The sequence below is a fragment of the Pan troglodytes genome, chromosome 1 (assembly GCF_028858775.2).
Source record: "Pan troglodytes isolate AG18354 chromosome 1, NHGRI_mPanTro3-v2.0_pri, whole genome shotgun sequence".
Lineage (NCBI taxonomy): Eukaryota > Metazoa > Chordata > Mammalia > Primates > Hominidae > Pan > Pan troglodytes.
The window spans coordinates 37,069,351-37,096,136 of NC_072398.2; the positions used below are offsets into that span (position 1 = coordinate 37,069,351).

At 38.5% G+C, this 26,786-nt stretch overlaps 2 protein-coding genes and 1 non-coding gene across 7 annotated transcripts in view; 1 reads left to right on the forward strand and 2 right to left on the reverse strand.

Annotated features, from left to right (window-relative positions):
* DTL (denticleless E3 ubiquitin protein ligase homolog) overlaps positions 1–5,889 on the reverse strand; it is a 68,419-nt gene extending 62,530 nt beyond the window's left edge. Inside the window, exon 1 of one of the 3 annotated variants that reach the window (XM_525058.7) lies at positions 5,586–5,889. In XM_525058.7, coding sequence (XP_525058.3) covers positions 5,586–5,637 — 52 coding nt within the window. In that variant the 5' untranslated portion in view covers positions 5,638–5,889. The other 2 variants (XM_063792405.1, XM_016938311.2) reach the window with 2 other exon arrangements.
* Positions 5,869–26,786, forward strand: part of INTS7 (integrator complex subunit 7) — a 95,239-nt gene continuing 74,321 nt past the window's right edge. The window contains exons 1-6 of one of the 3 annotated variants that reach the window (XM_063790699.1): positions 5,989–6,040; positions 6,125–6,184; positions 10,589–10,792; positions 20,329–20,458; positions 21,278–21,424; positions 24,522–24,659. In XM_063790699.1, coding sequence (XP_063646769.1) covers positions 24,523–24,659 — 137 coding nt within the window. In that variant the 5' untranslated portion in view covers positions 5,989–6,040; positions 6,125–6,184; positions 10,589–10,792; ... (1 more) ...; positions 21,278–21,424; position 24,522. 3 annotated transcript variants of the gene reach the window in all.
* Positions 15,868–15,989, reverse strand: LOC112207366 (small nucleolar RNA SNORA26). Its single transcript, XR_002941799.1, has one exon. It is a non-coding gene; the product is annotated as a small nucleolar RNA SNORA26 (small nucleolar RNA).

The following is a 26,786-nucleotide window of genomic DNA, read 5'->3' on the forward strand; positions in this document are numbered from 1 at the left end:
CCAGCCTGGGCAACACACTCTGTCCCACCCCGCCCCCCAAAAATGCAATAGTTATGTTGAGGTCACAAGTATTAACCTACGGAATAAGTGTGTAAAAACAAAAGCCTCTGTTCAAAGGTTATGTATATATACACATTTTGGAATTAAAAAAAATCAACTGCAAAATAAAAACTCAAAAGGGACTTTTGAACAACTTGGTTGAAATGAAGATGATACACTCCAAAAAACCTACAATTTTTTACAATTAAACAATGACTCTTTAACTCTGCCTCATTGTCTACAATTAACATCCAAACACCAATAAATGGTGAGTGATTGGTCCTTGCCTACCCCTCTACTTATGCAATCCCTGCAATACACACTTCACTGATGAACCACCCAAAGCTACTTTTGGATCCTTATTGTGTTATCAACATGAAACTGTAATGCTTTCCTCCACAACACATTTGGAAAAAGCTATTATTTCCTCATTGTACAACTTAAGCCCCTGGAGTTACATGCACATATTCCAAGTAGTATACAAGAACATGAGAGTTTTCAGAGACTCAATTTCCAGATACAGTAGTTACCCCTCACCCGTGGTTTCGCTTTTTGTGGTTTCAGTTGCCTATAGTCAACGATGGTCTGAAACTATTAAACTGAAAATTCCAGAAATAAACAATTCATGTTTTAAATTGTGTGCCATTTTGAGTGGCAAGAAAATTTCACACTGTCCTACCCTGACCTGTCCAGGATATGAATCATCCCTGTGTCCAGAGTATCAGTGCTATATATGTTACCTGCTCTTTAGTCACTTAGCTGCTTTATCTGTCACATAGTTGGGAGTAGTAGCCTAATGTTATATCACATGGAAGCTGCTTTGTCTGTCACATAGTTGGAAGTAGTAGCCTAATGTTATATCACAGTGCCTGCCTACGTCATTCATCTCACTTCATCTCTTCATGTTGTAGGTATTATATCATCTCACATCATCATGAGAAGGGCAAGTATAGTACAGTGAGATATTCCGAGAGGCCACCTTCACATAACTTTTATTACAGAATATCGTTATAATTGTTCTATGTTATTATTAGTTATTGTTAATCTCTTACTGTGCCTAAACTTAATCATAGGTATGTGTCTGTATAGTAAAAAACACAGCATACATAGGGTTGGGTCTTGGAACGTATCCTTCAAGGATAAGGAGGTACTACTGTACTCAACTACGATATACAGTCATATGCCATGTAATGGCATTTTGGCCAAAGACAGACCGCATACACAATGGTAGTCTTACAAGATTATAATGGAGCTTAAAAATTCCTATTGTGTCTTAGTTTTTAACAAAAGGTTTGAAAAGTTAAGAAAAGAAAAACATTTAAAATAAAAAAACTTATAGAATAAGAATATGAAGAAATAAAATATTTTGTACAATTATACAATGTGTCTGTGCTTTATGCTACCTGTTACCACAAGGGTCAAAAAGTTAAAAAATTTAAGATGTTTGTAAGTTTAAGCTAAGGTTAATTTATTATTGAAGAAAGTATTTTTTAATCAATTTAATGCAGCCTAAGTATAGAGTGTTTATAAAGTCTACAGTAGTATAATGTCCCAGGTCTTCGTGCTGACTGACTACTCACTCACTGATTCACTCACAGCAACCCCCAGTCCTGCAAGCTCCCATTCATAGTAAGCACCCTCCACAGGTGTACCATTTTTTATCTTTTATATCCTATTTTTACTGAACCTTTTCTATGTTTAAATACACAAATACTTACCATTGTGTTACAGTTGCCTACGGTATTCAATACAGTAATATGCTACACAGGTTTATAGCCTAGGAAAAATATATAGCTTCGGTGTGTAGTAGTTACACTATCTAGCTTTGTGTTTATACTCTGTGATGTTTGCACAATGATAAAATCACCTAATGATGCATTTCTCAAAATGTTATCTCCATTTATAAGCAATTGGATGACTATATACGCATTTCTAAAACTCACCTGTCTGAAAAACCTGATGTCTCTGAGAAGGTTGAGGTACCACTTTTTCCCTTTCCCTTCATCACTTCCTTTCTTCCACTTTATAAAAGAAAGGCATTCCCGTGCCCCAATCTTAAACCTTGCACTGATCCAAAGAATAAAAACTTTTGGGTATCAAATATTTTTAAATAAAAACAAATAAACTGGTGGAACCTTAACTAAGAGATAATTAAATAATTCCTTCAATAAAGGGACCATAAACACCCAAATTCATCTCTTTAAAAACATGTACTTCCAATAAAATTTTACTTTTGGTTAATAATTATCAAAATTGGTAATCTATATTGTTTTAATCAATCATATAGTACTAATAATTGAATTGAAAATTCAATCCATAAAGAAGTTTTAATACTTGGAGGCTTATGACAGAAAACAGCAATTTAAACACATTTTTTGACACAGAAGGGTATGACAGAGTGATCAGTAAAAGAGCTTTTCAAGCATAAAATTAAATTACATTAGGAGAAATTCTGTAGGAGAAATGAAATGGAAATAAATTCAAGAGGAAAAAGCAGCTATATGGAATGTCCAGCAGATAAAGAGGAGTTTGTTTGTATTTTTCTAAAAAATGGATGATGTGATTATCAAATCACTATAGTATTTAAATTATATTAGATACACTTAAAGGAGTGATATAGCATTTTTATTTTTAAAATGTCAATATTCCCAACATGGTCAGAAATTATATTCTTTGCATTTGTTTAAGTTTATAATAAAAACTTTTAGATATCAATTTAAAAATACACAGAAGAGTAATCAGATTTCCATTTTAGAAGGATCATTAGCAGCAATGTGGAGAATAAACTGAAGACAGACAAACTCGGAGGCCATCTGGGAGACTTCTTACAATCCAGACAAGAAGGCATTAGGGCCCAACCTAGGGAAATGGAATGGTAAAAATAGAACACATCCAGCATACAGTAAAGATGCATAATCATAACAGATAAAGAAGAGAGGATGGATTCAAGAGATTTTAACGAAATGTTTTGAATGTGTAACTGTGAGGAAGATGAAGAACTCTTTAATTGACTCAGGTTTCTGGCAGGTTTAAATAATGAGGCCACTCCCTAAAATTGGTAATATTGCAGGTTTGGGGGAAAAGCTGAGTTGTTTTGGGTATTTGAGTTTGAGATGCTTGTGGGATTGACCGTCTAGGTGATAATCAACCCACATAGCTTTTATAGAAATGAATCTCAGGTACAGGAAGTCTTCCAATAACATAATTTTGTACAATGTCATTTCGTTATACTGTTCATGAGGAAAAAATCAATTCCTGTTTGAGGCCATTGGCTGTGTGGAGTTTGTACACGCTCTTCCCATGTTCATAGGGGTTTTCTCCAGGTACTCTGGTTTCCTCCCACATGCCAAAGATGTATGTGTATGTTAGGTTCACTGGTGTGTCTACATGGTCCCAGTAGACAATGAGTGTGTGTGAGTGCTTCCTGTGATGAAATAGTGTCTAGTCTAGAGCTGGTTTCCACCTTGTACCATGAGCTGCCAGGATAGGCTCCGGGCACCCACAGCCCTGAGCTGGAATAAGTGTGTCAGAAAATGAATGAATACAAATAATTGTAAAATAAAAATGGGTAAACTTTACAATAATCATACAAATGAATGACAATAAACGATTTGGTATGAAAGGGCTCAGTGAGCTGCCATATTTGTGATTGTTTTTGAACTGGGTGGTGGTAGGAGGTGCTCCTTCCAATTTTCACTTTGCAAACACTTATTCCTTGATTTAGCCCACCGCCACTATGACCGAGGTCACTCGCTGATACACCAAAACTTGGATAATTATCTCACCTGTTTTTATTATTATCAAATATATGTATAGCACACAATTATTTCAACATTTAATATTAAAAGTGCTTTGAGTCTTTCTTTAGAAGTTCGGTGGTGTTTGTGTGACCAAAATATGCCACTGAAACAATTCTTATTTATATCAAGTAGCCTATGGTAGAGTTAGTTTAGTTATACACTGTTTTCCCTAAAGTCACAGTTTCCAAGAGCCTATCTAGACATTAAGTGAGGACTTACTATATAAGTAACAGAAGGTTGTATGTATGTAGAAGTGGAAGAAGCCCTGGTTGTGGCTGTGATCATCCAAAGGAGTAGGTAGAAGAAGAAAAGGGGTCAAGGATGGAACACCAACACTGAAGAGGAAAGGAGATGATTCTATAGATTGCATATAATAACGAATGAATTTCAGTGACTATTATGTAACAACGAATGAGTACTTGAGAATAGGAAAGAGGGAAGGGAAAGGTAAACACATGGAGAATTAGGAGAAAATCTGTCACAAAATAGAGGCTGAATAGCTCCCCCAGGACACACATATAGTAAGGTGTGGAGGTATAATAAAACCCAGGCAGTTTAACTTCAAAGACAGAGCTCTTAGTCACTGTGCGTACTGTCACTCTTAAACAGAGGACAAAGAAGTTACTCAAACAAGGTCCCAGGAGAGACAGAAAGAGGAGCATTTAAGTATAATTACAAAGATTATCTAAGAGGGAAATAAATAAGGATGGTATAAAGTTTCAGACTGCTAGCAGGAAGTTGAGGGACTACTTCTCAGTCTCTTTCTCAATATTATTTTCCTAGACTCATCCCTGAATATAAAAATTCCCTTCTCAGGTTCGTTTTCCACATAGTTTCAAGGGGAAAAAGAACCTCTGGCTATAGTCGACCTTCACATGAGTGAGATTTTATTTCTGTCCAAGGTTAGTCTGGGTAGTTTAGCTCCCTTATCTGAAACTTACCAAAAAGTTTAAGTTGATGACATCCAAATCTAACCTCAAATCTCTTACTGCCAATGTTTTAGCGTAAGAATATAAGTTAGATTTCTACGTATTAACATGGGAATAAGTTCAACTTATACCATTAAAGTGAAAAAACTGGACATTTTGATCCGATTTCTGAAAATAATAGGTATTACCTCTAGCATCGAAAACATCTGGAATAATATACTTCAATCTATTAACAGAGGTCATCTCTGGCGGATGTGGTTACAGGCATCTTTCACTCTATAATTTAAATTTTTATGACCGTGTAGTAAACGGGGAAAATAAGATTTTGTTCCTGTTAGAAGCAGATATCCTGTCTTCTCTGCTTGACTGAGTTCCTTAACAGCGGGTCATATTCACTGGTATATACCTATAGCACATAGCTGGGCTCACTAAGATTCCACAACAAACGAATGAATTAATCAATGATTAGGAGTTTTGAGCATCTCAAATAACTGTTGAGGGAAACATATACACACAAATGCATGCATTTTCCCGTTAACGCGCAATGGAGATGAAAGCTGTAAGGGGCCTTGGAAGGCAGTTATTTCGACGTCCCTGCCTACGTTACGATTTTAAAAGCCCGATTACGATTACAAGTGTCCCGAGGGGATGAAAGTACAGCTTTCTTTAGTAGTCCCTGCTAACACTAATTTACCCTTGCCATGGGAGAACTCAGAAGCTGAGTTCAGAATTGGAGTCGGCCCTGGTCGGAGGTGGCGTGTGTTTCGGGGAAAATGAATTCCGCCAGCTCCGAGCAGCGGTTGGGACCGTTACTCACCATTTCTCAGGACGCCAAGCTGGGGCTGGCGGAGCACCGAATTGAAGAGCATCAGGGTCGGAGGAAAAGGCTCAGCTGAGAGAAAAGTCGTAGAAATGCCTCCAAGTTCAGCAGAAATCGCAGCTTGCGCCTCTCACAACACAAATCGTTATCGCCTCCAACTCCCGCCACTGTAAGCCCCGGCCGCCAAACTCCGCGCCAAACTGACGTCACGCTCTCTGATTGGCTTCCGAGCGACGTCCGGGCGCCTCAGAGTCATTTCCCCCTTCGGATCCCCGCCTCCTTTTCTCCCAGCCGCGGGAACCTGGAGTCCAAGAGCTCCTTGAGCGCCTGCGCAGGGGGTAGCCGAGGCGCGGACAAACCGCGGGGTGACCAGGGCGCATGCGTAACAGGGCTTGACAGCGCGCGGAAGAAAAACCAGCAAGAAGGCGGCGGGGGAAGATGGCGGTCCTGGGGTAGAGTTTGCAATCTTTCTGACTAGGCTAGTCGAGTAACTATTCGGGTCATGGCGTCAAACTCAACTAAGTCTTTCCTGGCAGATGCCGGCTATGGCGAACAGGAACTGGATGCCAACTCTGCCCTTATGGAATTGGACAAAGGTATTCGAAAGAGGGGCTGAATGGGTGAAACAAGCGTGGGGGGAAGTGGCGCCACCAGGTGGTGGTTGCTTTGGGAGAAGACGGATAGGCGCATGCGCATATCTTCGCTGGGCGGGGAGCGCCTGTGCTTTTGCTGGGGCGTGGGCTTTGACCCCTTCGGGAGGTTGCGGAAAATTTGCAGGATTGTGTGACTGGCCTTATAGCGGCTAAACAAGTAGCGAGCTCTAGTGAGAGGCCCGTTTTGACCACTTGAGGGAGCAGTCCCCCGATTTTCTAAGCAGTGACAGTGGCTAGTTTCTAAGAGACACTGCAAAGAAATTGTGAAATTGGTTTTCAGTCTGTTCAGTTGAGACCAGGTCTTCATGAAATGTGCTGAATAGTAATCTTGCACCGACTTGACAGCGATTCATTTGATTTCCATAGCTCTGTTACCTGCGGGTTACAAGGCAGGCTAAACCTGGCCAAGACCATAAAAAAGCAAGGGCCCTGCTCATTCTCTGCGGACAAGTTCCAGGAGTTCTGTTTCCGTACAGGGAGCAGCTTGGTGTAGAAGGAGCTTTGGGGTTACACTGAGTTAAATTTCAATGCCGATAATTTTATGATTAACTTCATCTAGCCTCGGTTTGTCGTCTGCAAAGTGGGTACAGTACCATTGAGCCGGCAGAATTGTATTAAGTGACTTAATGGTATGCAAAAGAAGCATTTAGTAAATGCTGAAGAGATATACCTCCCTTCTTAGATGTGGATATGGGAGGCAAGGTCGGAAATTTGTTAGTAAAGAACTCGACTAGTAATATGAAACCTTTATTTCATATTAAGGATTTTTATTGTACAGGAAACATTTCGGCAGCTGGTATACAATTAAATCTTGATTAATTGTAGCCAATATATAATGTTGGAGAACTGGACTAGAACTCAGAAGGATTTGAGCCACTTCCCAGTTTTCTGAGTTGGACATGTCTATTAACTTTTTTGGGACTCTTTTTCTGTTTGTTTTTTAAACTGAATATTTTTAGTGGGTTAGTCTAAATAAGAGTTTCTCAGGCTCTTAAAAAAGCTTTTACCTTATTTTGATAAACACAAAAATTTCACAGCCCCCTAATGGGATATTCTTTTGGTTGAGTCTCAGTATCTTTAGTGCACCCCCATCAACCAAGAAAATTATGTTGAACTTTTCTTTCTCTTACCAAATCTTTAGGGGTTTTCTCCTCTGGAAAAAAAAAAAAAAACTATAATACTAAATGTGTTTTTCTTTTTTTTTTGGAGACAGAGTGTTGCTCTGTTGCCCAGGCTAGAGTGCAGTGGCGCCATCTCGGCTCACTGCAACCTCCGCCTCCCGGGTTCAAACGGTTCTCCTGCCTCAGCCTCCCGAGTAGCTGGAATTACAGGCGCCCGCCACCACGCCCGGCCAATTTTTGTATTTTTAGTATAGACGGGGTTTCACCATGTTGGCCAGGCTGGTCTCCAACTCCTGACCTCAGGTGATCCGTCCGCCTCGGCCTTCCAAAGTGCTGGGATTTACAGGCATGAGCCACCGCGCCCGGCCTTAAATGTGTTTTTCAAACACTTTCCTCCTCATTCTGATACATTTCTTTCTTATTCCTCAGTGAAAGTTACAGGTCAGGATAATATCTAATATCCCTACAAGTTCTAAGGACATTTTCTACCATTCTGGTGCAGCTGAGCTTGTCTCATGCTGACAGTAGGATAGTGGTTGTGGAACAGGGATAAAGATGGGGCACTGAAGAGGAGTCTAGAATGGTTTAATTCCTCAAATTTTGCAGTTGTAAGAAAAAAACCACAATTTTTCCTTTTTAAAGAAGAGTTGAAATGAAAATATTTTATATCTGTAGGAAAGAAATCAGGTGTCAATCTTAGACACAGAGTAAGTGATCATTTTCACTCCTCCCAGCAATGCCTGGCGTGAGTATTTTACAGATGAATCTCAGGCTCAGAAAGATGACTTGTTCTTTTTCATCTCATCTGTAGTAACTTTTAAAGCTGTTAGGAAATTAAGTTATAGCCAGTTTCGTGTAGAATATAGTTGAGTATTTTAAATATTGAGTCATTTCATCTTGAACCTGTTAAAGTATTTCTGTTTTGTGAGCTAAAGGTCAGAAGGCTACAAGTTCCAACTCTTTTTTTCGTTCCCAAACTCCAAGGAATACTGTTTCTGAAATATCTCCCCCACCTCAGCATGCACACTCAGACACATGACTTATTTGATCAGGCTTTGTACTAGGAACATGGCAGTTAATGAGACAAAACTCCTGCCCCTATAGAGCTTACATTCTAGACAGCAGATGCAGACACTCAGCAAATATAGCAAACGTGACAGTTAGTGATACATATTATAAAGGAAAATGAAGCAATGAAAGGGACTGGAGAAAACTGATCTGGGGCTGGAGTTGATTTCTTATTTTATGAAGGATAGGCAAGAAAGACCTCCTCAATCAAGTGGAAGAACAGCAAGTACAAAGGCCCTGAGGTAGAAGCCTCTTTTGCATGCAGTTATCTGGAGCAAAGTAATAGGCAATGAGTATAGAAAGATAACCAGAGTCAGTCGGGCGTGGTGGTTCACGCCTGTAATCCCAGCACTTTGGGAGCCTGAGGCGGGCGGATCACGAAGTCAGGAGATCGAGACCATCCTGGCTAACATGGTGAAACCCTGTCTCTACTAAACAAAATACAAAAAATTAGCCAGGCGTGGTGGTGGGCACCTGTAGTTCCAGCTACTTGGGAGGCTGAGGCAGGAGAATGGCGTGAACCTGGGAGGCGGGGCTTCCAGTGAGCCGAGATCACACCACTGCACTCCAGCCTGGGCGACAGAGCAAGACTGTCTCAAAAAGAAAAAAAAAAAGAAAGATAACCAGAGTCCCGTTCAGGTAGGGCCGTGCAAGCCATCAAAAGGACTGGCTTTCATTCTGAGTGAGAAAGGAAACCATGGAGGATTTTCAGCAGGTGTGTGACATGATCTGACTTTCCTTTGAAAAGTATCAGTCTGGCTACTGTGTTGAGAATAGACTGAAGTGGGGAGGGTCAGGGACCCAAGTAGGGAGACCAATGAGAAGGCAACTATAACAATCCAGGGAAAAGAAAATAGTGGCTTAGACCAAGGTGGTGACACTGAAAATGTGTGAAGTGCTGAGATTCTGGATATACTTTCAAGGTAGAGCCAACAAGATTTGCTAATGGATTAGATGAGGATATAAGAGTAAGTGGTCAAGAAAACTTAGAGGTTTTTGGTATGAGCTACTGGGAGGATGTATGTATTGTTGTTTACTGAAATCAAATCAGTTTGGGTCATGTTAAATTTGAGATGTCTCTTAGACATCCAAATGGAGATGAGTAGACAGTTAGGCATAAGATGTAACCTTTGAACGCTATTTTAAAGAAATATTTTGTGGCACTGGTGTCCTTAGAAACACTCAGGAAATGCTGCCATTCATAACCTGTTATATATTTATAACTGTTGTACTTTATTCTGAGCCTTTTGAGCAAGCATTGGCAGTAAGCTGATTGTTTCTGATCTCTATAGGAATAAGTGAATACTATTTTGAAGCTGACTCAATTCCATTACTTTAGGATGTAGTTAGTAACAGGAAAATCATCCTTCATGTGATAGCCATTCATTTACTCAACAGATATTTACTGACCACCTGCATTGTCTCAGGCTCTATACTCAGACTAGGGGCTATATTGGCAAACAAGACATCTTTAAGGAGATTGCATACAAATGTAAGGAGATGGACAATGCTAGATCAAATGTGGTGCCGTTAGTCAGGACAAGAAGTTGGATTTTGTGCAGAGTGCAATGGGAAGGCATTGAAAGTTGTAGGCTGATGGCCATGCTGCCTGAGCTTCTGTAAGACTGAGCATACACAAGCAGAGTTAAGCGTCATAATCAAATACATTACAGCTTATGTTTATCTGACACATTTCATGATATGATCATTACTATACATAATTGGCAATATAAAGGATGCATCTCACAAAAATTAGTGTAACTTTTTCACTAATATAATTTCTTAGTCTAAACATTTTTAGATCAGCTGATGGAAGGTTATCCTGATGAGTTGGGAAAACTTATGCAAGATCTCCTTCCCCCTGGGAAAAGAGGAGTCTCTTAAATGATATTATTCAGCCTATCTGCCTTCTGCAATGTTGACCTTGGAAAGGATGAGATGAAAGCAATGGGGAAGAGAGCAGTGACTCATTCCCTTTCTTGCAGCTGATGCAATGGGAAAGGAGGAAATATAGAGGATAGATTTGTTACTAGAGGTGCTGGTGAATGTAATGCTGTGTGAAAAAACTTGATGGTGTGCTTAATGAAAAATTTAGTTATGAAATAGAGAAATGATGTGAATCAGGACAACTGTCTCTACACTCTGATTTCCCCCTTAGACGCTGTCACCTCACCTGTATTCCAACATACCTGAATTCTCAGACCATCAAAAAAGTTTGTCAAGAAAGACCACAGATTGCTTTTACATTATCGATATGGCTCAGATGTCGTTGGTGTTTCAGTAAACAAATATGAGGCCTTTGGGGAAGTATCTTCATAGGCCCTCCTCAAGAGAAAGGCCTCAGCAGCCAGATTTGTTCCAGGTGACTAATTCCATACCATAACTGATTGATTCAGAAGTAGGCATGTGACCCACACTGAGTCAAACTCTTTCTCCTGAGAATCTCTGCTGCCAGACCACACTTAGTCTGAGAGTGTTGAGAAGCGGACCTATAAAATCATGTAGAATTAGGCCGGGTGCAGTGACTCACACCTGTCATCCCAGCACTTTGGGAGGCCGAGGCAGGCGGATCACCTGAGGTCAGGAGTTCGAGACCAGCCTGCCCAAGATGGTGAAATCCCATCTGTACTAAAAATACAAAAATTAGCCGGGGGTGGTGGCAGGCACCTGTATGTAATCCCAGCTGCTCAGGAGGCTGAGACAGGAGAGTCACTTGAACCCAGGAGGCAGAGGTTGCAGTGAGCTGAGATCATGCCATTGCACTCCAGCCTGGGCGACAAGAATGAAACTCCATCTCAAGAAAAAAAAAAAAATCACGTAGAATTGAAGCTAAGGTGAGACTCTGGGCAACTTAATGCAACATAAAAACCAGCAGCCTGGTTGGTAATTCCTTGATGGGCTATGAACTAATCCAAAAATTCAAGTTTTTACTGAAACCCACAGACTCATTCTTATATATAACTAAGATTTACTGTCTTGGAATTTGCAAAGTGGGTTATTAAATATTCCTAGAAGTTGGTATTCATAAACTCAAATTTGTTTAGAATTCTAGATTAGTATTCTCATGTGCATACTGGATGACGTTGCATACATCTTGCCATGTACGTTTACCGACATTTTCTGAAATTTGGAGGATGGATGCTGCCTTATTAATGCATCATTAGTTTTCACTGTCATTTTACTTGTTTCTATTTCTGCTTTTTAAATATAAAAATGGGCTTTGCCATCAATTTTTTAAGCTGTGGGTTGTATGCTTGTGTTCATATTTCTACCCATGTCCCCCCACACACCTTTTATTAATGTATAGATTTTAAGATATGTTCGTGTTATGGTTCAATTTTGAGTCATCCTCATCTCTTAGCTAAAGCAAATGTATGTCACAAATTGTCCTAAATTGTGTTTGTTTGGTAATGCTTTATTTGTGGTGTTCTTTGTAGTGGATGTTAGTTATGTTGATGGTTGTTTAATATATTTTGAACACTCTTTTTATGCTTAAGGAATGTCCCATATCATGAACCTTGTCTTACCAAGGTAGAAGCAAAAACTTATTTCCTAGTTTCCCTTGCAAGAGTGCAGGATCTGACTTAGGCTCTGCCAGTCAGACACACCTCCTTCACACTGTCTGATTTAGAAGTTAGAGATGCAAGAAGGAAGAGTTGAAGTGTCCACTCACAGTTCTGCCATGGCAGCAGCAGTATTTCTAGCTTACAGCAGCAACAACAATGGCTACGATATTCCTAGATGACAGCAGAGCTAATTGTTGCATCTGGTGTTTCCTATCAAAGACAGGGTTCCTCCATCCAGTTGGTTGGGTAGTGTGGTATTAGGTGTTCCTAGAAATTTAGCCTTAAAAATGTTTCTTAAGCTTTTAATAAACTCATTTTCTGCCTCATAAGCCAGAGTTAGCTTCTGTTGCTTGCAGCTAAGAACTGCTGATAGATGCTACTTGGAGATTTGTGCTGTTTTGAAAACTTGATTAATGTGTATCCCAAACCCCAAGTTTACCATAATTTATGGTATTCCCCTAATTCCCTAGAATTCATCACCTCAGAATTCCACCATTTAATCACTAATTTAAATGTCTCATTCTTGAATCTTAATCTCTTTCTTTCTAGTTGCTTGCTAGAGATGCATTTTAGCATAGTGGTTAGCACTATAGCCTCTGGAGCCACATTGCCAGAATTTGAATCCCAACTCTCTCATTTGTCAACATTGTTGTTTCTTACGCAAATTGCTTAGCTCGTCTGTGCCTGTTTCCTCACCTTTCAAATGGGGAAAATAATGGTACCTAATTTATGTGATTTTTAGTGAGACTTTAATACAGTAAAGTGCTTAAAGTGACTGGCACAGAATAAGCACTTCATGTGTATCATCATTATCATTATGATTAACTGCTATTTTGGCTAGTCTTTATTTTCATTCAGACCTCGGTATTTCACCTCTCTACATTTCTGTACCTGTTTTACTTCTTTGTTCAGCTTAGATTTCATGGTCCTTCATTTTATTAACTTCATTTACTTTCTTACCAGTACTTTAAATTCACATCCAAGGTTCCATTCTACTCATGTATCCCCAAAGGCAGTCAAAATTTGCTGCAGAAAGTCATACAGTGGGGTACATGGCTATCATCATAAATGGGAGCCAAATCCACACTGACCTTCAACATGGACCTGCAGTACTGTAATGTTTCTGCAGTACTACTATGTTTCTTTGGTCAGACACTTCTACCTTCTTCAGTAAGATTTTAGATCTTTTACTTTTCTAAAACCAGAGATCCTGGGGTTTTATGTGAAGTATGATTTGTAAAACTTGACAGCGTGTTCAAAACCTTTAAAAACATTGTGCCAGATAAAAGCTTTCTGAGGACCAAATTCAGCAGCCTAGTAGTTTTCTAACTCCAGTATAATCAGTGTGGGCAGGCTAGTTAAATAAGTTATCAAGTGGCAGAAGTTAACTTCAGAATCTAGGTGCCGGCTGGGCGCAGTGGCTCACGCCTGGAATCCTAGTACTTTGGGAGGCTGAGGCGGGAGGATCACCTGAGGTTGGGAGTTTGAGATTGGCCTGGCCAACATGGTGAAATCCTGTCTCTACTAAAAATATAAAACTTAGCCAGGTGTGATGGTGCACGCCTATAATCCCAGCTACTCGGCAGGCTGAGTCACAAGAATCACTTGAACCCGGGGGGCGGAGGTTGCAGTGAGCTGAGATTGCGCCACTGCACTCCAGCCTGGGCGGCAGAGTGAGACTGTCTCAAGAAAAAAAAAAAGGAATCTCGGTGCCAACCTTTTCAAAGTAGTTAAATAGATGCCTGGGACTCTGCCCCATATATTTAGTAGGTTTGGAGTAAAACCCATAGCATAGATATTTTTCAAAAACTTAACAGATATTGCTGATGCAGAACCAAGCTGAAAACCACTAGCCTGGCAAAAAGCTCTGCACATTTTAAGTGCGAAATAATGTTAGAATAATGAATGCTTTACTACTGCCAAATGAATTTTGAATGAATAAATGATTTTACAGCCTATTTTAGTTCCCCTGGTCTACGTGCATGTTGCAACTGAGTTAAGCACTGTTTAAGTCCAGGCACAGGAAAGGAAGAGAGATCTGTTCTTGTTTTTGTTTTTTTTTTTGGTGGAAGAATACAAAATAAAATATAGGTATAGCAATCACATCCCTCCTTCTTAATCTTATCTCTGGGCTTACAGTAGTATTCTTATGGTTAGTGGTCTTATGACCAGGGCATTCTTCCTGTAGCAAGCAATACAAATAAAATGTCTAGCCCCTCTTAGACTAGAACTGGAATGTGCTGAGCTCCTGTTTTCCAGTGCTTACAAAATTGGCCTAGAGCAAGCAAGATGAGTACCATACTACCCCAACCCAGGGCTGTTGCTAAGTAATAGGCCTTTAAAGCACTTTTTCCTTCTTTTTCACCTTAGCTCCTATCCTTCGGAGCCAGCCTGAATTCTCACTACCTCTTTCCTAAGGAGGGCTCTTACATCAGAAAATACAGAAGAGATTTAATATTCTTTAGTTCATTTACCCCGTGGCGTTGTTACAGAGGAATGAGAGTCTACTTTATCTCAGAGAAAAAAGTTTGATGATATTAGATAAATCAAAACATTCTCTCGCTTCATTCAAAATAATCTTTGTTACATTTTAAATCAGCATGTTTAAACAAATCAATATGGTCTTTGGTTCTGTTTTTCAAGGGAAGATAAAACATGATTATATTCTGTCAAGGAGACTACCTGTACATAGGCTGTTTCCTACTATGCCTTTTTCATCTCAGCCAAGGTTAATTCATTACAAACAGAACTTTACCATCCTTTGTATCTAACTCAGCTACTGACAGTGAGAAGAAAATGAAACAATCCAATTACTGTGGATTTTTTCAACCCCTTTGCCAACACATATACGTAAGCACACATCTCTGTTCCTTCTCTGTTCCTCTCACCTCCATCCTCAGCTATGTCTTTCCCCTTCTCTGCCCTGTGTGTCCCTTGACCCGTTTTTCATATCAGGCTTTTAGAAAAGCCTTTAAGGCTACATGAGCCACACTGCCGGCTACTTAGAATTATCCCTTTTGGCATTGTGTTTGATAGGAAAAGGATTTCTAGAGCTTCAGAGGCAGTTCTTTGTGTGTGTAAGAGGGTGAAGGGGAGGAGGGAGCAGATGAAGGAGGGATGTGTTCTATCTCAGTTAGAAATGTTAATTAATTTTCCCATAGAAACATTTATTATAAATGGTTATTAGGTTCCAGAGTACTGTGAGTGCTGATAGTGCTATTATTTTCCTATGAGGAAATAATGTTCTAAGTACTGAATAACTAACATGAGTGCATTACGGAACATCACCCATTAGTAAATGATAGAAATCACCTATGCAGTTTTACTTTGTGGTTGTCTTTTGTATGAAACATTGTGGCAATTAGGAAAAGCCTTCAGATTTCCTTTGTCTTTTTGTTTTTTTTGGAGACAGGGTCTCTGTCACCCAGGCTGGAGTGCAGTGGCGTGATATTGGCTCACTGCAACCTCCGCCTCCCGAGTTCAAGCAAATCTCATGACTCAGCCTCCCTAGTAGCTGTGATTACAGGTGCCTGCCATCACGCTGGGCCAATTTTTGTATTTAAACGGGGTTTTACCATGTTGCCCAGGCTGGTCTTGAACTCCTGGCCTCAGGTGATCTGCCAGCCTCGGCCTCCCAAAGTGCTGGGATTACAGGCATGAGCCACTGTGCCTGGCCTCCTTTGTTGTTTTTTTTTAAGAATAATCAAAGGTTACTGGACAGAGATATTCTAAGATACTTATTCCTGTGAGGATATAATCAGCATTTTGTGACTGGTAAAATACTAAACAGAGACATTTGAAATTGATGCTGTTAAATCCTTACCAAGGTATTCATTCTTAGTGAATTTTTTTTTTTTTTTTTTCCTGGTACAGCTGTGACTCCAGGCAGGATCCAGAGAGGAGTTTTCCAGTCTCTTCTCTGGGTTTTGTAGAGACTTACTTTATCCTTCTATGTTAGCTTCTTAAAGCACCACATCAACCTTAAAAGGGCATAAGAAAGGGCAAATTCTTAATGCATTTTTTAGAAAATTTAATATTAACTCTTTTTTCTTGGTTGGGTTTTTTTTAAATTGTTTAAAAATCAGATTTAGTGAGGTATAATGTGTATCAGATAAAATTCACCAAATGTATGCAGTCATGAAACCATGACCATAGTCAAGACATAGAATATTTCCTTTACCCCAAAAACTTTCCTCGTGCCCCTGTGCAGTCAGTTCCCTCTCTCTAGCTCCTGGCTACCACCAATCTGTTTTTTGTCCCTATAGTTTTGCCTCTTCCAGAATGTCATATAAAATAGAATCATACAGTAAGTTAAGTGTAGTCCTTCAGGTCTGGCTTCTTTTACTCAGCATAATGATTTTGAGATTGTTTTATGTGGTTAAAATAAGGTATGATTTCACAAATCACGCAGTTTATTACCATACAGAAAGAATTTTCCCTGCCTTTTTCACAATGTTTAGAGAGGGAGAATAACAAGAACACATCTCACAGGGAACACATTTGATAGACAAAGTCCAGAAACCACATGTGAGTGAATACTAGTTTCATTTAGAGTCAAATTAGTAAAGTCTAGTTGCGCATTTAGGATGGAAACAGGCCTCTGTGAATGTAGTCTAATTGAAGTTTGAGGTGTACCTTTCTATGAGATGTTCTCTGGAGAGATGATCAGACCAACACTGGAGATCCATGATGACAACAAGATTTTCAATGCTAGGAGCCATGTCATCAGGGAGGGAGATTACACTCCATGTTCTTATCACAGCAGAAAATTTCACTCACAATAGCAGACTGTGTGTTTGTAATCATTTCAAAGCTGCACAACAGAGATCCACCTTTGTTGTATGCATCAGTAACTGGTTCCTTTTTTATTGCTGAGTAGTAGTTCATTGTATGGATATACCACAATTTGTTTATTCATTCACTAGTTGATTAACATATGTGTTTCCAGTTTGGGGGCTATTAATGAATAAAGCTGCTGTGAATATTTGCATACAGATCTTTGTGTGGACATATGTTTTCATTTCATTTGGATAAATAGCTGAAAGTAGCATTGCTATGTATATAGTATGTTTACCTGCATTAAGAAAGACCAAACAAAAAATAAAATGCCTAGGAATACATCTAACCAAGGAGGTGAAAGATCTCTACAAGGAGAACTACAAAACACTACCAAAAGGAATCTTAGGTGACGCAAATGGAAAAACATTCCATGCTCATGGATTGGAAGAATCAATATCATTAAAATGGCCAAACTGCCAAAGCAATCTACAGAGTGCTATTACTATCAAACTATCAACATGATTTTTCACAGAATTAGAAAAAAAAAACTCTTCTAAAATTCATATGGAACCAAAAAAGAGCGTAAATAGCCAAACCAATCCTAAGCAAACTAACAAAACTGAAGGCATCACATTACCCAATTTCAAACTATTTTGTAAGGCCACAGTAACCAAAACAGCATGGTACTGGTACACACACAGTCACATAGACAGCAGAATAGAGAACCCAGAGATAAAGCTGCACACCTGCAGCCATCTGATCTTCAACAAAGTCGATAAAAATAAGCAATGGGAAAAGGACTCCCTATGCAATAAATGGTACAGGGATAGCTGGCTAGTCCTATGCAGAAGAATGAAACTGGACCCCTACCTTTCACCATATACAAAAATTAACTCAAGGTGGATTAAATATTCAAATGTAAGACCTCAAACTGTAAGAATCCTAGAAGAAAATCAGCATTGGGAAAGAATTTGTGACTAAATCCTCAAAAGCAATTGCGACAAAACCAAAAATGGACAAGTGGGACCTAATTAAGCAGAAGAGCATCTGCACAGCAAAAGAAACTATCAACAGAGTAAACAGCCTACAGAATGGGAGAAAATATTTGCAAACTATGCATGTGACAAAGGTGTAATATCTAGAGTCTATAAGGAACTTAACAAGCAAAAACCAAATAACCCTATTAAAAAGTGGGCAAAGGACATGAAAAAGCATTCTCAAAAGAAGACATACAAGCAGTCAACAAACATGAAAAAAATGCTCAGCTTCAGTAATCATCAGAGAAATGTAAATTAAAACCATAGTAAGATACCATCTCACACCAGTCAAAATGGCTATTATTGAAAAATCAAAAAATAACATGCTGTGAGGCTGTGAAGAAAAGGGAATGCTTATATATACACTGTTGGTGGGAATATAAATTAGTTCAGCCAGTGTAGAAAGCAGTTTGGAGATTTCTCAAAGAACTTAGAACTGCCATTCAACCCAGTAATCCCATTACTGGATATATACCCAAAGGAAAATAAATCATTCTGCCCAAAAGACACATGTACTTATATGTTTATCCCAGCACTGTTAACAATAGCAAAGATGTGGAATCAACCCAGATGCCTGTCAATCATGGATTGGATAAAGAAAACATGGTACATATACACCATGGAATACTATGCAGCCATAAAAAAGAATGAAAACATGTCTTTTGCAGCAACATGGATGCAGCTGGAGGCCATTACCCTAAGCAGATTAATGTAGGAACAGAAAACCAAATACTGTAGGTTCTCACTTATAAGTGGGAGCTAAGCATTGGGTACACATGGACATAAAGAGAGGAACAGTAGACACTGGGGACTCTTAAAAGTAGGGAGGAAGGGAGGGAGAGGGGAGGAGTTGAAAAACTGCTTATTGGGTACTATGCTCACTACCTGGGTAATGGGATCATTCGTACCCCAGACTTCAGCGTCTCACAGTATACCCATTAGCAAACTTGCACATGTACCCCCTGAATCTAAAATAAAAGAAAAATGAAAAGTAAAGGAAAGAGCCAGAGGGTTGTCAAAAGAGCTGTACAGTTTTACATTCCCACTAACAAGGTATGAGAGTTATAGTTATCCCATATCCTCATTAGCACTTGACATTGTTGGTCTTTTTAAAGTTTTTGCCATTCTAGTGAATGTGTAATGGTATCTTATTGGAGTTTTAAATTGTCATTTCCCTGATGACACTGTTGAGTATCTGTTCATGTGCTTATATTTGCCATGCATATTTCTTCCTCAATGAAATTTCAATTCTTGTCCATTTAAAAAGTTGGTTTGTATTATGGAATTACAACAACTGTGGATGAAGTCCTTTATCACATATGTGTTTTGTAAATGTTTTCTTTCAGCATGTGGTTGTCTTTTCATCTTCTTAACAGTGTCTTTTGAAGAGCAGAAGTTTTAAATTTTGATGGAATTTAACTTAGCACTTTTTTATTTTATGGTTTATGCCTTTTGTTTTATCTAAGAATTCTTTGCCTAACCTAAGCTCATAAAAATTGTCTTTATGTCTTCTTCTACATAGTTTATAATTTTAGCTCTTACACTGAGGTCTGTGGTTCATTTTGAGTTAATTTTTGTGTATGATGCAAGTTAAGGGTGGAGGTTGATTCTTTTTGCTTATGCTTATCTAGTTTTTCCAGAATCACATGTTTCAAAGATTATTGTTTCCACATTGAATTATGTTGGTACCTTTGTTAGATCATTGATTTGAGAACTTTCTTCTTTCTTAATATAAACCTTCAATGTTATAAATGTTCCTTGAAGCACTACTCTAGTTGCATCCCATAGATTGTGCTTTTATTTTCATTCAGTTCAAAATATTTTTCTAATTTCTTCTTTCAGCTGTGGGTTATTTATTTATTTGTTATTAAAAAACTTTTTTTGAGATGGGGTCTTGCACTGCTGCCCAGGCTGGAGCACCGTGACACAATCACAGCTCACTGCAGCTTCAACCTCCCAGGCTCAAGTGATTCGTCCACCTCAGCCTCCTCAGTAGCTGGGTCCACAGGCACACACAACCACATTTGGATTTTTTTTTTTTTTTTTAAGAGATGAGGTCTTACCATGTTGTTCAGGCTGGTCATGAACTCCTGAGCTCAAGCAGTCCTTCTTTTCCCAGCCTTCCAAAGTGTTGAGATTACAAGCATGAGCCACCTATGGGTTAAACGTGCTTTTTTTTTTTCTTATTTCTAATTTAATTCCATGTGGTCAGAAAACATATGTTGTATGATTTCAGTCCTTTTAAATGTGTTGAGATTTATTTTATGGCTTTGAATATTCTTAACTCTTACCTTTAAAAAAATTTTTTTCATTATTATGTATCTAAAAGTAGCGATTTCCAGATTACTATTTCAATATACCATTTTTACTTTTAAAAGGGTAATGAATTATACTTTACCTGCTTCTTAAGAATGATTATTTCTTTACTATCTAGTAAATTATATTTGCTATTTTTGCTTTGTAGCCACAAATATGCAAACTGTTCTTCCCTCTCTGTGCTTTTTTTTTTTCCATAGGCCTGAGATCTGGCAAACTTGGTGAACAGTGTGAAGCAGTTGTTCGCTTTCCCAGACTTTTTCAGAAGTATCCATTCCCTATTCTTATCAATTCTGCATTCCTAAAGTTAGCTGATGTTTTCAGAGTTGGGTAAGTCTTTTTAAATTCTCGATGTCCTAAAGTACTTTGTTCATATTTCTTGTTTTATATTGTGGTCTTTTTCTTTTTGCCTTTTAGGACTTCCACCTGGTTAGTTACCATTAGTGGACACACATGACTGTGTGCAGCACATCAGTGTGAGATTTAATGACATTTAAAGCAAAATGAAGAGTATAATTTAGACAATACTTATTTCTTTGGAGAACAGAATAAAATTAAGACAACCTTAATATTTTACTGTGTACTTCAGGAAAATCTGTGTCTTTGTACAGATTGTTTTTGAGAAGTTTCTGATTTAATTTAATAATTTATTTTTTAGCATGAGGTGCATGTCTGTGAAGTACCTGAAACATGTAAGCACTGAATACATGCCTATTTGCTTTTTCTCCCCCGACCATTCCATCTTCTGCTGCTTTCTGCCATTCTCCATGCACTCGTGCTCATATGCACACAATACCACACTGGAAGGAGAAAAGAAGTTGTGGAATAAGCCTAAGAGAAGAGAAAGACCGTCTGATTTCCTGGCCTTGGTTATAATATAGTTTGAGGAGATTTAGTTCTGCTCTAGGTCTTCTCCTTGTGTCACTGCCATTTTGGTGTCTTGCAGCAAGACCGTAGCATAGCTCACTGCTTATGCTTAATGTCCACCTAAAGTACAGACTTTAACTCTTTTAGTAATTAAACAAATAATGTTAAGATTGAAAAATATTTGTGTGTTGCTAAAATTTAATATTATTAGTGTTGCTTTGGTTCCTAATTAAATATTACTTTCTAAAGTGACCTAATTTATTTTATTTCTGGTTTTTCTAGAAATAATTTCCTGAGGCTATGTGTTCTTAAAGTTACCCAACAAAGTGAGAAACATTTGGAGAAGATTCTAAATGTGGATGAATTTGTGAAGAGAATTTTTTCTGTGATTCATAGTAATGATCCTGTGGCAAGAGCCATCACCCTCCGGTATATACCGTATTATAATAATTCACTATGAGATTATTTGAACTGTAATTATGTACAAAAAAGGCAGTGTATTTACATTTTTCATTTTGAGTATTAGGAGTTGTTTATGTTTTTTTGACTAAGAGTCAAGGCAAAACTGTGATAACTATCCCAGTCCGCAAATGCTTTTTAGTTAACATCTGTGTTAACTGTTTTGGTTATAAATTGTTGCCTAACTTGTGTTTGAAATGCATCTCTATGTAGATAGGTGTTCTGATCAAATAACTTGGTGGATCTCAATATAGCTTAGCCTCAGCACATTTTGAACTTCGTGTTCCTGCCCTTGTACTTAATGTTTTCTTTCAGTTTTCTATATTCTTCCTTGATTATGTGATCATTTTTAATGTGATAAATCATATTTGATTTCATTGGAGAACATCAGATATAACCACTATAGTTTCTTTAGCTTTTTCTTTTCTTTCTTGGCATATTTAAACAAATTTATTTGTTAGAATTTCATTTTGTAAGCCTTATATCCAGCTTGAACCATATTCTCTTTTTAGCTCTGCCATTTATAGTATCATATCTATAACTTTTTATATCTTTTGAAATTCACTTTCCTAAATTATAGGGTTCATTTTTGACCTAGCCTGCCCAGACAGTCTTCTTTTTAACCAGGAAGTCTGGGATGTCACATCTTCCCTGAGTGTCCTTTTTTCCACACCAGGAATCAGTTCTTCCTTCTTGTTCAGAATTTAGTGCTTTTGTCATTTCTTTGCCTTTTGAGTGATTAAATTGTGAGTAATATGTGATATTTTAAAGTCAGTTCATTGATTTTCATCTTTTGAAAGCTATATTCAATCGAATTAATTAATTTATTTATTTATTGAGATGGAGTCTTGCTCTGTCACCCAGGCTGGAGTGCAGTGGCGTGATCTTGGCTCACTGCAACCTCTGCCTGCTGGGTTCAGGCAATTCTCCTGCCTCAGCCTCCCGAGTAGCTGGGATTGTAGGTGCCCGCCACCACACTCAACTATCTTTTTTTACTTTTAGTAGAGACAGCATTTCACCGTGTTGGCCAGGCTGGTCTCGAACTCCTGACCTCAGGTGATCTGCCCGCTTCGGCCTCCCATATTGTTGGGATTACAGGCGTGAGCCACTGCACCTGGCCCAGAATTTAAATTTAAGGTATTTTTACCCTTTACTTCAGCAAATATACCTATAGAAAATTTTTAAATGAATCATTTTTAAAAGTTGGTGAATATATGTATATAGATGATTATAGTATCATTTTTGTAGAATGAAAAATTGGGGAAAAATTGACATGGAAATAGCTATTGGTGAACTACTGTATAACTTTTAAAGAGTAAAGTGAGTTGTGAGTCTATATATACTGACATAGAAAGATATTAAGTTTTAAAAAGTAGTCAAATAGTATCCATTTTATTAACTCATTTTGCTAGTTAATATTAATATATATGTTTATATAGGCTCAGAAAAAAATCTAGAGGAATATATACTGTTAACAGTGATTATTTATGGTAGAGTCTTTGGGTTATAGATTACAAGAGGCTTTTCCATTTGGCTTTTTTTGGTAATGTTTGAATTGGTTTTCACAAACATGGTTTTTTTTTTTAATCAAAAGATAATAGAGAAGAATAGAATTTAACTGGTGGAATGAATTTCATAAATAATTTAGAGCTAGCCTGAATATTTTGATAAGAATGTGGATTAATATTTGAATGTTAATCATTTTCCATGCTTGCCCTTCTCTAAGTCATGGCAATTGACTTTTGCCTCAATTCTTTTTTTAAGCACTGTGGTTATCAATAAAGCCAGCGATCTCTAGAAAGCTTCCAAAAAGAAGGATCACTTTAAAGGAAAAAAAATTAGATTGAAATCAGATTTTTCTACAGTAACACTTGATGCAATAAGTATTAAAGGAAAATTGAGCTAAGAATTTTATATCTAATCCAGTTTTCATTTAAAAGAGTAGTAAAATAAAAAGATTCTCAGGCACACAAGGCCTTAGGAGGTTTGCCATATAGGACCTGTTTTGTAAACATTCTAGAAGGAGGTACTCAAGTAGGAAGAGAAAAATTAAGCCAGAAGCAGTGGGAATAAGTCATTAAATGTGTCAGTATTAGCCTAGTCTAATCTTTTCTGGTATAATAGATTAATAGTCATTTGTTATTTCTTTTGAAAGATGTATAATTCCAAAACCTTCAAATTAAATATAAATTACATATTTAGTCCATTTTAGTTTCTTGCTACTAACAGTATTACTTATTTTTAACAGTACTAGGAACAGTACTACTTAATTGAGTGTAATTACAGGGAATAATTAGGTGATTACATGTCACATTGGAAGGTTATTTAGGATGTTGACTTTGAAGAAGGTTGTCATTGTAGGAACATTGTAGGTTTTGTTTACTGCAGTGTTTTGCAAATTTCTAAAATGTATGCCTTTCTGCTGAAAGGATTTTTCAAACTACTTTCTGTAGTTTATACCACAAACAATAGATTTTTTTCCTTTCTAAATGTATAATTTTATTATAAAGTAGACTGTGTTTTCCAAGCTTTACCTTCTGCACCGTTGTTGATTCTGGTGTGAGCCCCAGGGGCGTCCTCAACCACTGCTTTCTTGATCTTGAGGACATTTGAAAATCATCATACCAATATTTACTGATGTGGGAAAAAAAGATTGGGAGCTCTTACTTTTTTTTACTTTGTGTATCTGCTTAACAGCAAAAATGTTGTATTCTTAATGCTTTGCTGAAATGGACTTCTTTATGCAACATTGGAAAATTGATATTTTGATGCTTTAATAATTCAGAAGTTTCCTTCCTGGGCTGTTTGGTACCTGGGATGTACTTCAAGGTGATTGTTAAAAATTTTGCTTTTTAGATAGGCCATTTTAATTTTTCTGACATATTGAAATATGTAAAAGCATTTAAAATTTGAGTCATGGATTTCTAAAGTTATGCTTTATTAACTGGAGTTACATAGAATTACCTATAAACTTTAGTTTTGATAATCTGACTTTGCCTTGCCTCTTACTTTTCTGACCTTGACTTTATTTTATGCCCGATCTTCTTGGGTTTCTCTTTTTCTGTAGGATGTTGGGAAGTCTGGCATCAATAATTCCTGAGAGGAAGAATGCTCATCATAGTATTCGTCAGAGTTTAGATTCACATGATAATGTAGAAGTTGAAGCTGCTGTTTTTGCTGCTGCAAACTTCTCTGCACAGTCAAAGTAAGCTTACAAAAGTACATCCCTTTTAGTAATTTGGCTTCCCAAGAAAAATTTTTGAAGGAAAAACTGATCAACTTATATAAACACTGAGAGATACAGGAAAGTGTAAATGACAAGGTATGTTTTCCAAGAAGGTTTACCTTATGTTGGGGAAACAAGACTTAAATTCATTAAATGGAAAATGTAAGTACAAATGTTGGCATTAATTGTGTAAATGAAACGAGTTTCCAGAAGGACAGGATCAGCATAGATTAGGTGGAGAAGGCTTCATTGGGTAGCAGAAGCTTTGTTGACTGAGGAGCTTCTCCCAGACATGTAGATCTGTAATACTAAATTGCTTACTTACTGTCTTCTAATGTTAATTTGTTTTGCATTAGAGCTGTCCACAGTTTGGCAAAGACAATAACTTGAATTAAAACCAATTTTAACTTATTCAGAATGTCATGTCCTACACTGTTGTTTTACAGAACAGTATTTTGTTTTGGGCAGGAGGATTAAATGTTGACCATGGTTTTATTACTATGTTTGATTGGCTTCTCTTCTGTAAAAGAAAATACAATATCTCCCTGACTGACAGGAAAAGTAGCATTGCCTTCTGGGGTGCATTTTGGTAATATATATGAAAAGCCTTAAACAAGTACATCCCTTTGACCCAGGAAATTCACTTCTAGAATTTATCCTAAGATAACAGCAATATGTACTGATAATTATTTGTATGGATGCTAGTTGTAGTGTTACTTGTAACAACAAAAGAAATGAGAAGCAACCTAAATTTCTTCCATTGAGCTTAGATAAATTATGATCATACAATAGAATACGGTAACAGCTTAAAACCAATGTTTTTAGAAACATATTTGGAAGCAGGTTATATAATAGGTTATATAATATAACAGGTTTGTTTTAAAAAACCCCAATAGCTTATATAATGTAACAGATTTGTTTAAAAAAAATAAAAGCCGTAATATTTGTATTTATGCAATAGAAAAAAAGACTAGAAGGATATATATCAAAATCTTGGTAAGATGGTATATAATTTTTATTTTCTTTTTATAAATTTCTCTATATCTCTATATCTTGGCATGAACAAGTTCCAGTTTTATAACCAGGTGAAGAATAAATTTTTTTTTTTAATTGAATCCCGAAAAGTTAACTTTTTTTTTTTTTTTTTTTTTAGTATTTATTGATCATTCTTGGGTGAGAGGGATTTGGCAGGGTCATAGGACAATAGTGGAGGGAAGGTCAGCAGATAAACATGTGAACAAGGGTCTGTGGTTTTCCTAGGCAGAGGACCCTGCAGCCTTCCGCAGTGTTTGTGTCCCTGGGTACTTGAGATTAGGGAGTGGTGATGACTCTTAACGAGTATGCTGCCTTCAAGCATCTGTTTAACAAAACACATCTTGCACCGCCCTTAATCCATTTAACCGTGAGTGGACACAGCATATGTTTCAGAGAGCAAGGGGTTGGGGGTAAGGTTATAGATTAACAGCATCCCAAGGCAGAAGAATTTTTCTTAGTACAGAACAAAATGGAGTCTCCTATGTCTACTTCTTTCTACACAGACACAGTAACAATCTGATCTCTCTTTCTTTTCCCCACATTTCCCCCTTTTCTATTCAACAAAACCCCCATCGTCATCATGGCCCGTTCTCAATGAGCTGTTGGGTACACCTCCCAGACTGAGTGGCAGCTGGGCAGAGGGGCTCCTCACTTCCCAGACGGGGTGGCTGGGCAGGGGCTGCCCCCCACCTCCCTCCCGGACGGGGCGGCTGGCCGGGCGGGGGCTGCCCCCCACCTCCCTCCCGGACGGGGCAGCTGGCCGGGCGGGGGCTGCCCCCCACCTCCCTCCCGGACGGGGCGGCTGGCCGGGCGGGGGCTGCCCCCTACCTCCCTCCCGGACGGGGCGGCTGGCCGGGCGGGGGCTGCCCCCCACCTCCCTCCCGGACGGGGCGGCTGGCCGGGCGGGGGCTGCCCCCCACCTCCCTCCCGGACGGGGCGGCTGGCCGGGCGGGGGCTGCCCCCCACCTCCCTCCCAAGTGGGGCGGCTGCCGGGCGGGGGCTGTCCCCCACCTCTCGGATGGGGTGGCTGCCGGGCAGAGGCACTCCTCACTTCCCAGACGGGGCGGCTGC